General features: G+C 40.6%; 1 protein-coding gene across 1 annotated transcript; it reads left to right on the top strand.

Annotated features, from left to right (window-relative positions):
• Positions 1 to 283: 283 nt before the first annotated feature.
• On the top strand, positions 284 to 6,951 carry LOC123399952 (BAG-associated GRAM protein 1). Its single transcript, XM_045094344.1, has 18 exons — positions 284 to 507; positions 658 to 699; positions 800 to 897; positions 1,787 to 1,862; positions 2,026 to 2,154; positions 2,272 to 2,318; positions 2,518 to 2,641; positions 2,751 to 2,867; positions 3,841 to 3,870; positions 3,963 to 4,062; positions 4,723 to 4,829; positions 5,065 to 5,208; positions 5,286 to 5,390; positions 5,463 to 5,609; positions 5,763 to 5,816; positions 5,929 to 5,992; positions 6,129 to 6,190; positions 6,574 to 6,951. Exons 1-18 carry the CDS (start codon positions 322 to 324, stop codon positions 6,712 to 6,714), a joined length of 1,773 nt encoding a protein of 590 aa, XP_044950279.1. The 5' UTR covers positions 284 to 321; the 3' UTR covers positions 6,715 to 6,951.
• Positions 6,952 to 13,916: the final 6,965 nt, after the last annotated feature.

The following is a 13,916-nucleotide window of genomic DNA, read 5'->3' as shown; positions in this document are numbered from 1 at the left end:
CTTGGTGCCGGAGCGCGACCGTCGGGTGGCCCCGCCCGACCAGCGTCCCATCCCGCATTTCCCCGACGCGTCGAGATCCGCTCCACCTCACGCGCAAGCGGCCCCAACCGTCCGATCTCACTGGAGGGCCACGCTGTCCCGACCGGTTCCACCTTCTCCGCCACGTCGCGCCCCCTCCCGTTCCGTAACCACCACCTCCCCGTCCCCCCTCCCCTTCCCCTCCCATGGCCATCGCGTGCTTGTCCCTCCCTTCCCCCTCCCTCTCCCCCGAGAAACCCTAGACCCCCTCCCTCGGCGCCGGCCTCGCGGAGGGTCGGCAGCATGTCGCCGCAGGCGGCGGCGGCGCTCGGGTTCCTCCTGCCCACGTGCTGGGAGATCGAGGTCACCTGCGCCGCGGCCATGCTCATCGTCGCGCTCTACGCCGCCTACGAGCTCCTCGGCCCGCGGTCCCCGCCAGCGGGCGCCGACGATCTCGGCCTCGCCCGGGAACTCGACGGCGCCGACAAGGTAAGCAAGCTCCGGCGGTTGCCTGGGGTCCGTGTCCGTCAGTGGGGAAAAATGTTTGGGCGGTTAATTACAGGCAGCGCGACCGCCAACGATCACCCATGCTAACGTTGCGAGCGTTTTCGGTTTGGCTTTTCCGGGATTGCTGCTCAGTATAAGGGAGGCTCCACCGGGCCGTCGGCGTACGTGGTGAAGGTGACCGGCTGATCAGCCCCTTGTCTCCGATTTTGTTGCGGCCCCTGATTGTGATTGGCTCTGTGAGCGGTCGTGTGACTTGGGTGCGTGCCTGTAACAGCTGGAGCTGCTAGCCGCGAAGAATTTGATCGCGGCCAACTTGAACGGGACCTCGGACCCTTATGCACTTATCACCTGCGGCGAAGAGAAGCGTTTCAGGTTCGGTTCAGTGTTTATATGTACATTCGCTTCTGCAATGATGTCGATTCTAGTTAGTTTGGATGATTTGACTTATGGTTACTGCATTATCAGACTATATTATATTGGTTTAGGAAGAACTCTGTTCCTGATACATTTCTGACTAAAAACTTAGCAATGGCCATCACACGGTCATATGACTCATCAAAGGTTTTCCATTGGAAAATGACCTTGTCTCCTGGAATTTAGGCCGCGCAATACTCAATAAACCACTTTTTAGGGAAAAAACATTAACTGGTTGAATTGAAGTACGGAAGAGAGGACTGTAACAGCATTTCATTTGTTAACCTGTACAGATAACTATATGTGTGTCGAATAAACTGGGTTCAAGCTTCACCCAACAGCCAATCGAACTCGTTGCCCAAAAGGTTCTGCTGGCGGTTAATGCTGTTCTTTTATGAGCACAGTAAAGCCAAGTAAAATGATGGATTATTGCTACTCACTAGATCATTAGACGAGAGATGGGAGGTGGCCCAGTTTAGACAACTACTAATAGGTGTATAGGAGTGATTCGGAGCAGGAGAAGTTGAGTTTATAGATCTAAATTGCAGATAGAGATAATTTGGAGATGAATGAATGTGGTTGCCCCTCAGGATTGCCAGAAATCCCATGAAGGAGAGAAAGGGGTTGGGGACTTAAGTAGACTGATGTAACTCATCCACATTACAACCTAAAAACTAAAACTATTTCTGTAGGAAAAGCGATGGTGGAAGGGGGTTGACGGAAACAATTTCAAATAAACACTCCTATTATTAAATAATTTTATTCTGCTTAATAGAATTTTGGAGTCAAGTAGGTAATATTGTAGTACTCTACTTATCCCCTTTGTTTTATCTCTTACACCTTACAGCTCCATGGTTCCTGGCTCAAGAAACCCAATGTGGGGAGAGGAATTCAATTTTGTTGTTGACTCTCTTCCTGTAAAGGTTATTACCAGCACTTTCCTTAATAAATCCATTTCGTGCAATATTTTCTTGGAGACCCTCCTTAAGAACAGTCATATCAATCACACAAAGTCTTTTTGATTGGTGTTATCGATGGTACTTCGTCAAAGATACACTCATGCATTTTTCCTGTATACTATCGCAGATACAGGTGAAAATATATGATTGGGACATTGTATGGAAGAGCACAACACTTGGTTCTGTTACTGTTCCAGTCGAGTCTGAGGGGCAGAGTGGACCAGTTTGGTATACACTTGACAGCTCATCAGGTCAGGTAATTGGTTTCTATAGACCAACTTGGTTTATCAGAATGATTATTTCTTCTAGTTATCGTATCATTTTTTGTTTCCCGCAAAAAAAATAGTATCATTTTTTTGTTTTGTTTTGTTAGGTTTGTCTCCATATTAAGGCAATCAAGGTTCATGAGAGTTCCTCCAGGTAAATATCTCATCTATTATTAATTTGCTCTGAAGTTTTTTTGAATTATTTTAGATGTGAAAATTTGCATATTTGAACAGCTTTGGCATGTTCCAGTCACTTGCTTCACTATTTTTACTTTGTCCTTTTGGACAACACAAGAAAACTATAACATGGTCTTGTCAGTAATTTTCTGACATTTCATTTTTGTGTGTTTTAGGGCTCTAAACAACACTGCTGAGGCTGATGCTCGTAGAAGGATTTCCTTAGACAAACAAGGTCCTACTGTAGTTCACCAAAAACCAGGTCATTTGCAGACAATTTTTGGGCTCCCACCAGATGAGGTAAGTACCTACTGCTACTACTACTAATTAAATGGATTAATGCATAGGTCTGCTACCAGTGTTTCCAACTTGCAAGAGCTAACTGTTTCTTGCTTTCTTTATCATTCAGGTTGTTGAACACAGCTATTCATGTGCACTTGAGAGGTCATTTCTATACCACGGTCGCATGTATGTGTCTTCATGGCACATTTGCTTCCATTCAAACGTCTTCTCTAAGCAGATTAAGGTATGCTCAAATTCAGATTTTTTCAATTGCATCCTTTGATTGGTGGATTTACTTGGTTCGTTATGTTCACTTAATATTTTCCATGCTTATTAGAGAAGATCCATTTTCTAGTCTCGTGGTGATTATTTGTTGGATAACATTGTACATGAGTCATGAGGAAACAATAGGATAACAGAGTTAATGAAGAAATACTGACCTTGTCGTTTTCTTCTAATGTTGATGATTGTATCCTTCTGTCCTGTGGTTCCTAAATGGTACTCCCTCTGTAAACAAATCTAAGACGTTTTAGATCACTAAAGTACTCCCTCTGATCCATATTGCTTGTCACAGCTTTAGTAATATGGATCGGAGGGAGTACTTTAGTGATCTAAAATGTCTTATATTTGTTTACAGAGGTAGTACTAATTATATGACCTTGTCCTGTTGATTATGATCGGATAAAAAGGCATCGCAAGATAGGCTATGGCGTCTAACAATTAATCATGATTCGAATATAAGAACTGAATGACTTTTGGTGTTCCAGTATTTCCATAGTTAATGTGCTAAATTTGTTGTTTAATAAACTTGTCAGTAACCATTCTGGAAACAATTGACTCCAGTGTACTTGCTGAACAAGATTTACGTCACTAGCAGGAATCCGGTACCATATTTGACTGGCACAGCTGCCAGCACCACGATCGGTAGAAAAAAAAAACTGTTGAATTCCACCTTGATAGAAATGTAATTTCCCCACTGGCTGCTATACGTCAGTTTGCCTCATAATTCTGAATCACTGAAGCATTTAGAGCATTGCAACGAGCTGTGAAGAACTTCGAGCCATCTAGATTAGGTTGGATAAGTTTATGATCCTACGAGCTGCAGAAAGTTTAGCTTTGTTAACCTAGAAAGGTTGTCTTAGAAATATATCCATTTGCTTACATTGGCTGTTGTGGTACATCGTGCGACTGATAACATGTTTTTCTTATGTATGAAGGTTATGCTCCCTTTGAGAGATATTGATGAGGTGAGCCTTGCCCTACTTCTTTTTGTAATATACTGCACCATTTTCTTGCTAAAAAAGTAAAGATCATTTCTGTCCTTTTTTTTTACAAGCAGATAAGAAGAAGCCAGCATGCAGTTATTAATCCAGCAATTACGATATTTCTTCGAACGGGAGCTGGAGGACATGGAGTTCCTCCCTTAGGATGCCCTGATGGTAGGATTTGGCACTCACAATCTTGCATAGTCACACCAACATTTTGCATCTTTCTTGATCCTTCCTTTGGCACTAAACATGGATAATGCTGCAAACTTAAAGCCCTTTCACTGATTTTGCAATACTCAGTTGTCAAATCTCATCCTATTGTCTGGCACTATAAGATGCCTTCTAATTTCATTATGGCTATCCAGCTAAACTAGGTACATACTACATACATAACGTGGTGTTCTCTATTTTTCAGTTTGACCACGTAGTTTTCTTCTCCCTTCCAATCTTGAACTTCCAGTTCCACCTTTTGGATCTTGATGCCTGCTTCTATTTCTCAGCAGCATCAACATGTTTGGTATTACTACTTATTAGCCCATGACTTGATGTAGATTTTAGTTTTGTGAGTGCAGATTTCAAGATTCCACCATGAATTGAGCTGTAGATTTATCTTGATGCAAAATTAGTTGCCAACTTAAGAAGTGTGGATGGAGCTATTGATCATGTATTTATGCTAGAAAACAGACTAAGAGGGCACTGATAACCAAAATTTTGTACTACAATATTCTCACAATTTCTGGAGGCTGGCAAAAGGACTGGAAATGGTAATCTAGATAAGATGGGATGTTCGTCATTTGCTTTATGTCACCTTTTCTTATATTATTTTTGCAGGAAGGGTTAGATACAAATTTGCATCATTTTGGAACAGAAACCACACATTTAGAGCATTGCAACGAGCTGTGAAGAACTTCCATGCAATGATAGAGGCTGAGAAACAGGTAGTGACAAACCGCCCTTTTTGTACATATTTTTAAGTAAGAATTTAAACATAGGATGCATGTTGCTGTTGTGTATCGAGTATCGACAATCTTACTGTTGGCGCACTAGTTTTGAAGCGTGCTTTCTACTTGTTTTGTTATTCATGGTAGGCTTTGGTTTACATGATTGTGATCTCCATAAATTGCTTGTCTGCATTGATGATAATTTTTAATATATTTGGTTTTTGGATTATAGGAACGTGCTCAATCTGCATTGCGTGCACTCAGTAGCTCAAGAAAAAATAGCAGCAAGGAGATAAATGTTCCAGAAGATTGTGCTGATTTAACAGGGCAACTACAACCTTTTGTCAAAGAAGAAGTTCTAGTCTCTGTATTTAATGTAATGATGGCTAACTGTATCTTCCATTATTTTGCAGTTGATAACAGAACTAATTATGTAATTCAATCTCATCTCAGGGAACATTCCCGTGCACTGCAGAACAGTTTTTTAATAATCTATTAAGTGATGACTCAACTTACATAACAGAATATAGGACAGCTCGTAAGGATAAAGATATCAACGTAAGTATCCAGCAGAGTACCAGCTCTTTCAGTCATGAATTATTGCTGACTAGAAATGTATCTTTTTTGCAGCTGGGCCAGTGGCATGTTGCAGACGAGTATGATGGTCAGGTGAGAGAACTTAACTGTAAATCCATATGCCACAGTCCGATGTGCCCTCCATATTCAGCAATGACAGAGTGGCAGCATATGGTTCTTTCAGCAAACAAAACCGATCTGGTATGTCTAAGTGCAAAACTGAATATCCCAATATGATGGAACATTATGTTATATACTACTCCATCTGTCCCATAATATAAGATCTTATATTATGGGACGGAGGGAGTACTTTAGATCGTAAATAATACTGATTTCTCACTGGGTACTTGTTAGGTATTTGAGACTGTGCAACAAGTACATGATGTTCCATTTGGTTCCTTCTTTGAGGTACTTCATGTTCAGTTAGTCTCAGTGACAGTTATATTTATATGTTCTTTTCGTTGCGATGATCACACAACTATGATTTCGTAATATGATTAGTCGATGTTCTACTTTTCAGGTACACTGTAGATGGTCTGTGAAAACTATCGATTCTAGTTCATGCAGTGTTAACATAAGTGCTGGTTAGTGTTTTCTTCTGATCTCCATGTGTAACTTGTGTTCTTGCATTGTATTTTATGTTACGATGTCTGTTTTCAGTTTAAACCGCAAATGAAAATTTGTAATTTGATGGATATGGTGGTTACTTTGCCTTTTCAGGTGCACATTTCAAGAAATGGTGCATAATGCAGTCTAAAATAAAGAGTGGCGCTGTGGACGAGGTATGGATTTATCTACTATTGACCTCTGTTTTGATGGTACTCTGCCGATGGGAATTTAATCTAACTTGTCCACAAACTTAGTAGTAATATGCTAGTGAAATAGATAAGACAGCAACTCTTGGCTCTATATACACAGCAATCTGGATATGATCAGATTGATTTTGACATTAAAAATGCAGATATTTTTGGTTGGTTAAGAAGGGGTTGGATGAAGGACCAAAACAGGAACACCATATTTTTTTGTTGGTAGGAGAGATTGATTGGATGGTTATTGCTTGCTGTTGTAGCACATAGGAGTATGGGTTCAAGATGCAAATATACAAATCCGTCAAAATTCAATCTTCAGTCTCTGCATGTCGTGATCAAGGTAATTGTGTTTGCAGTTAAAGAAGGAAGTTCGAGAAATGTTAGAATTTGCGGAGTCGTATATGCAAAAAGTTAGCTCTCCTAACCAAGAAGACAAATATCTTGCCCGAGATGGCGATACAGCACCAGACGCCGATGACATACCTGGTGATCAGTAACTATATTTGAGCATGCTCCCTTATGACAGCTACCGTATAGTCCAGTGATAGTTTATAATGTTATTTATACCCAGAAGAAGGCCCGGTGGACCTGACCTGTAACTGTAAGTAACTTGGGCCAAATCTGATATGATTGGCTGCCTTAAAGGATGGCTAAGATGCCTTGTGGCTTCTGTGTGTATATCTGTGAAATGGCCAATATAGGGCACCTACAAGCATGTCAGTTCCTGTTTCTCATGTTGAGCAGCATGTCAGCATCTAGAGTGAAAAAAATAAATCATTTAAATCATTTTTAGTTCCGTTTTATGAAAAAAAATATAGTAAAGGTACAATCTCAACGTGTTCTGGTAGAACATAGTCTGATGGGCCGGCAGGGGCCCGTAGGCCAAAGCCCTGTCTGTGCAAGATACGCCTTGGTAGGTGGTGGGCTCTTGCACATGTTTAGACTGGCTGAAAGCGCAAGATCAATCTCCTCACAGGCTACATGATGAAAGGGAGTAAAATGCATATATGGTCCTCAAACTTGGCGGCGATGTCCACAATGGTCCTCAAACTCAGAAACTACTTCAATAGTCTCAAAACTTGACACTACCGCTTCAGTGCGGTCCTTAAACTTGATGAACCGTCTTGCGTTATGTCTCACATATGTTTTGTGTATATGCCAAAGTTTTGTTTTAAAAAACTGCCTCCAATTTTATTTAATTACATAAAAACCTAAATTTAGAAATGCAATGTGGGTTCCACATGTCAGTATGAAAAAAAAACTAATTCCAAGATACAAGGTTGAATCTAAGGGTGTGTTTGGTTTCATTTTAATATAGAGGGTTCAATGTGTGTTTGGTTCAGAAACGAAGTGGAATGAAATGTCATGGTTTCATTTCATTGTAACGGGTTTGTTCCGTTCATATGTTTAGTTGGAATAATTAGATGAAACAGAATAGTTATGTTTTAGGGTTTGATCAGGGATATGGAACGGAATGAATTTGGTTAAACTTACCAAAAGTAGTGAGATCTTCCGCCGACAACTACCCTCTATGTTGTCTTGGCTCTCTTCCAAGTTAGCCGCCTCCACTCACCTGCTGCTTGCTATTGTCGTGCTAGCGCACATGATCAAAGAGGGAGGAAAGACGAGGAGGCAAGGAGAGCCAGCGCCGGAAAGGGAGAGGCGTGTGGGTGGCCGCCGCCGTCGCAGATCTAGAGGGGTGATAGAGAAGGGGTTGGCGGTGCAGAGATTGTGGGTGAGCGAGAGCTTGAGGAAGGCGAGCGCGAGGCTGTTCCGCGTCATCCGGTCAATTTGGACGTGCAACCAAGTTTGGCATATCGAGTGAATATGCCGTTTCAGGAACGAGTGGATTCTGAATCTTTGTATGGATCAAACGCAAGAATGGATTCTAGGGACGAAATGGACCCATTACATTCCATCTAATGACTATAACAAAACACACCTTAATACCTCCAGATCTTTCATCACGGATTGATTAGTCCACACAAGCTAAGCACCATTTAATATATATATATTGCGTTCCTATGTGCCTCATCAAGCGTTTTTTATATTTATTATATATGACGTTCCTACAGAATCACACACATATTACTATAGTTTTTCAAGTTCATGTTTTTATATTATTTTTCTCATTTGAAAAAAATGGAAGGGAAACCTAAGTTGCCATAAAAATTAAAGAAAGTGTTAGTGGAAAAAGAATCATGTGTATTAAAAACTGTAAATATATTTTTGGAAATTTTCCACGTGTAATAAAAATTTGCAAACGTCTTTAAAAAATGTCCATTATACAATTGTATTCTGAAAATACTCAATTATGGAAAAACTGAGAACGTTTTATTTTGAAAACTGGTCAATGTGTATTAAAAATTATTGTGTCATAATAATAAGTTCTAGAAATTTAATAAAACATGTTAAACGTGGTTTTATAAATGTAATAATTATTTTACACACTAAGTTTTTAATACATGTTGAACATTGTTTGAATGCATGAGGAACATTTTTCAAAAACACGTTTGTAATTTTTTAATACACGTGGAATATTTTTCACATGAAACATTTCAAGGAATATGTTGAACATTTCTAAAAATGCACTAACACTTTCTTTAAGTTTTATGGCAACTTGTTTTTTCCAAATGCAAAAATAATAATATGAGAACATGGACTTGAAAAAATAAAATGAAACTTTTGCGGGCCTATAGTTACGCCATATATAAATATATAGACAACTCGAAAAAATATATAAAAGAAACGCTTGAAGAGGTCATAGAAAGGCAACCTCTAACTGAACAACTTACACCAAGCAGCAGTTGACCTGGTGGTTAGCTTGTGTGGACTAATTGACAGGCGATCCGGGGTTCTTTATGTTCGATCCTCCATATAGCTATTACTTCCTTCTTTTAAAATATAAGTCTTTTAAAAAATTTCACTAGAAAACTATATACGGATATATGTAGACATACATTAGAATATATATTCGCTTATTTTGCTCCGTATGTAGCCTCTAGTGAAATCTCGAAAAGGACTTATATTTGGAAACGGAGGGAGTAGTTTTTTCTTTTCTCATGCTGACATGTGAAACCCATATTTGTAGTATTAGCTTTTTGGTAATTAAATAAATTATGAGACAGTTTCTAAAAGGAAAAAACTTTGTGGCGTACACCAAACATACGTAAGACGTACCGTAGGACCGACTCATCAAGTTTAAAGACCACATTGAAGAAGTATTCTCAAGTTTTGAGACCATATTAAAGCAGATTCTGAGTTTGAGGACCATTGTGGACATAATCACCAAGTTTAAAGACCATACATGCATTTTACTCTGATGAAAGGTATCCCAACAGAGAGAAAATAAGTAACATTTTCACGTACCGCAATGGGAAAAAGAAGAACGGATCCACCCCACGGGACCAGCCTTGTGGCAATTCATTCAAACACGGATGAGCAGATATTTGCAAAAAAGAAACACGCACGCACGCAAGCGGGCAAAGGTTAGTGACCGCTGACATGTGTATAGGACCAAAAATGCTAGACATACAAAGAGTTACACAAGGTTATACGTTAACTAGGATTGTTTCTTTTGAACTAATCATCCTCTGATTTTTAAGTTGGGTGGGGTCCTCATCCCCTTAATCTCCGATCAAAATTTATCTGTTTGTAAAACACATATAAAGTTATGCATGTATAGCATTGCTGGTGTAGGACTCCCCCTGCACTATTTTTAAAATCGGATGTATGTAAATACTAGTACGTTTTAGTGTGTTTGTTTATTTATTTTAATCCGTATATAATCCGCATTTAAATATTCAAAACAAGTTATGATAGTGCGGAGGGAGTACTCTACAGACCGCTTTTGTCCAATATATTGTGTGTCCTTTTTTCTTGCAGTAGCAACGTACTGTGTACTTTACACACCTGAATGTGAAATGATCCTTTACCCGGCAAAAAATAATAATGAACCTTTATCCTTACAAGAAAAAATGTCGAATATCCCAGCCGGTGTGTTCGGCAAGATAAATAAAATCATACAGAGACATAATTAACTTTTTCTTTGAGTTGGGAGACATATTAACAAATAGCGCAATACTGATGCACTGAACACCCTGGAGCTCTACTTTTCAAATACTCCCTCCGTTTCTAAATATAAGTCTTTTAGAGTTTTCACTAAAAAACTACATATGGATGTATATAGACATACTTTAGAGTATAGATTCACTCATTTTGCTTCGTATGTAGCCCTCTAGTGAAATGTTTAAAAAAACTTATATTTAGAAGCGGAGGGAGTAATAATTGTAGGTACTATTAGATGTGATGTACTAGGTTTAGCGGTTCTCGAACCATCAATGATTGGTGAACCGGCAGATCCATTTGCAACTCCTTTGAAATATCACATTGCATTTGGCGTGCATCTTACAAAAGCCGCCGGTGTTCATGAGGGTTTATAGTCTGGTAACAGAAGTATTTCAGATATTATTGAAACATCCCTTTATCACTAATTTCCTTTGAACCTAGAAGTATATTTACCGAGTGTGAATTTAGTTAGGATCTAATTCAAAAATATGAGGTAAAAAATAATTTCCCTAACCACCAAATTTCTCAAATTCTTTGTCAATTATTTCTTGAGTTATAGACCTACTTAACAAACAACTGCAAAATGAAAGTGAAGATGAGACAAATGCTCTAATCAAGGGTTGAAGACAATGTGTACGAAAATCCAGTTATAAGGAGAGAAACCGAGGATTCGTTGTGGATCTAACAATCTAAAGATGACCCCCCCCCCCCCCCCCCCACACACACAATGTTCATGGCCATGTCGCTCAAACACACGAGGGCTAGTGGTCGCTAGGTAGGTGTTGGGAGGCGCGGGACACAGGGTTGTTTATGCCGTTCGCACGGGGAGTTAGAAGAGAGAAAATATCCGATGAACCAAGTGAAAAGGGTTCTAAAAATTCTAAAAAGGGTAACATTGGAGGGACAATGTTGTACAAAGATGTAAAATTTAAATTCAATTTCACCTGGGATCTGTGAAAAAACCTCCAATCTCACATGTCTCACCTTTTGTCGTTGTTCACTCTTGAATTTGGTTTGTGCCCCATGTAATTTATTTATTTATTTGTGGGAAACCTCACGTTTTTTTTTTCAAAGACAAAGGTCAGGGAAGTCTCTTTATCTATGTGTTAAAAAAAGTCTCTTTATCTCGAGTGGTCACATATATCTCTATATACGAAAAATGTGACGTAGAGTCTATTCTAATGATTTTAAAAATAATCACGGATGAGGAGCCTTTAAATGCATGTATGGTTCTGTTAGGGCGTCTTCAAGATGGACCCTTAAACCATTCACGTACGTCCGAACCACAAAATCCATCCAACGCGGGCATGCATCAGTACGAACGTACTTTCTTCTGTAATTCGAAAGTAAATTGGGAGGGGGATGCTTTGCGGGAGTCTGGACAGAAGACAAATAGGATTCCAACACCCCAGACTGACCCACAGAAAACCCTTCCCAGACCCCCGCCTCCATGCTTCCCATTTTTTCTCCTCCCTTCTTTCTATCTTACCATCGCCGCTGCACCATCACCCTGGCAGCCACACCACACCCCTGCCGAAACTCTACATATTTGTCACCTCGAGCATTCCAGCTGGGTTCCATCCCGCTTATCCTATGCCGTCGTTTAGTCCATCTCCTTCGAATACCCCGACATGTATCATCCGCTAGGGTTATACTCATCATGCCCGACAACTATTTGATGAATTGTCGAAGCTAAAAAAGTTTTTCTCCTTTCTCTAGCGATGGATTCAAATCTGGAATACATATACGAGCACAATGTTGAGTCATCCGACGACTCGTTCGATGACTACACAGATGAGACGGTGATGATACATGCGGTCCATGAAGACACGGAGTGTGCGGAGGAGCATGTTCTTACTTTTAAGGGATCAATCAAGGGCCATCGATTGCTCAACCGCAAAAGGGCATGCGTCAATTTGGCACTGATGGCCGACTACTTTGCACCATATGCACTCTTCGCTGACCATTTTTGCCGGTGTTTTTGGATACGCAAGACTGTCTTCGATCATTTTGTACCATGGCATCCGGTCCTATGAGGGCTACTTCATCTTGAAGAAGGACGTCATGGGAACGATTGGCTTCTCTGACCAGAAGTGCACGACCTCTCTTCGAATGCTTGCATATGACACGATCGCTGATTCGTGGGATGAGTACCTACAGATGTGTGAGAGCACACATGAAGATGCCATGGCCAGGTTTGCAGTTGCCGTGGTCTAGCTATTCGGACCTCAATATTTGAGAGAACCAATTGTGGCAGACACCAAGAAACTCTTGGCAATCTCAGAAACAAGAGGGTAGCCAGGTTTGTTTGGATCTCTTGACTACATGCATTGAAAATGGAAGAACTGTTCCTAGACTTTACAAGTGCAACATCCGGGTCACATTAAGAAGCCCACCATCATTCTTGAAGCAGTTACATCACATGATCTTTGGATTTGTCACTTTTTCTTTGACATGCTCGGGTCTCACAATGACATCAATGTGTTGCAACGATCATCGTTGTTTGTGAGGCTGACTAAAGGAAAAGCTCCTGCTTGTCACTATACTGTTAATGGACATGTATATAACATGGGTTACTATCTGGTTGATGGTATTTATCCTCCGTGGGCTATCTTTGTCAGCACCATCTCTAATCCACAAGGCGAGAAAAAGTCTCAGTTTGCCCAAAGACAAAAAACAACTATAAAGAATGTCAAGAGGGCTTTTGGAATCCTGTAGGCCGTTTTGCAATTGTTCGTGGACCTGCTAAACAATGAGATCTGGAAACCTTGTGGGAGGTGATGACATGTTGTGAGATCACGCATAATATGATCGTAGGATGAGGGTGAGGATGCTACCGCAGCTCTAGAATTTCAGACCATGGGTGACCCTATCAAACTTCCAGACCAGAATGGGTCACACTTGAAGAGTTTATTGAAATGCATCAACAAATTCGGCTTCGACTAATTCATGAGCGGCTGAAGAAAGATCTGATTGAGCGTCATTGGACAGTCAAAGAGGACAATAATGTTGGAATGTAAAATTTACACTTTTTCAAATTTGAACTACTGCTGCATGCGGCTATTGAAACGTCTGTACTCAACGCACGCGACTATTTAAACGTCTAAACTATGTATGCGTCTAACTGAACGTGTAGATCGTAATAAAATAAGGGAGACCGGATGTATGCGAACAACGTTGAATGATGGTCTTCCCGCATCCACGTCCATGGACTGCCCTCCTCGCGGAAGAAAATTTACGGATTGCGGTCAAAGATGCCCTTAGCTCTTGACTTGTACAACTTAAAAAGAAAGTTCTTGGCTTGTAGTAGTGACATACCTGCAATATCGAACAGCCGCTTAAAAATATCGCGTCCAATAAATTTTTTAACGCGTTACGGTAGCATTTTAAAGCACGGGAACATGAGTATTTTCAACAGACGCGTGTTAGTGGGGCGTCCAATCCAGTCCAATCCAGCGACCCCACCGGCAGCAGCACAGAGTTTGTTGTGCGCGCAAGCCGGCGCATCAAATATGTTGCGCGCGACAGCGCTTTTCAGCGTGCGCCCAAAAGTTTTTAGCGCGCGCACTATTTTATAGCGTCTGTTGGAGTTGTCCGGCGCCCAAAAAACAAATCTTTTAACGCGTGGAAC

The sequence above is a fragment of the Hordeum vulgare genome, chromosome 5H, assembly GCF_904849725.1.
Source record: "Hordeum vulgare subsp. vulgare chromosome 5H, MorexV3_pseudomolecules_assembly, whole genome shotgun sequence".
Taxonomy (NCBI): Eukaryota; Viridiplantae; Streptophyta; class Magnoliopsida; order Poales; family Poaceae; genus Hordeum; species Hordeum vulgare.
This window is presented reverse-complemented; position numbering and strand designations above follow the sequence as displayed.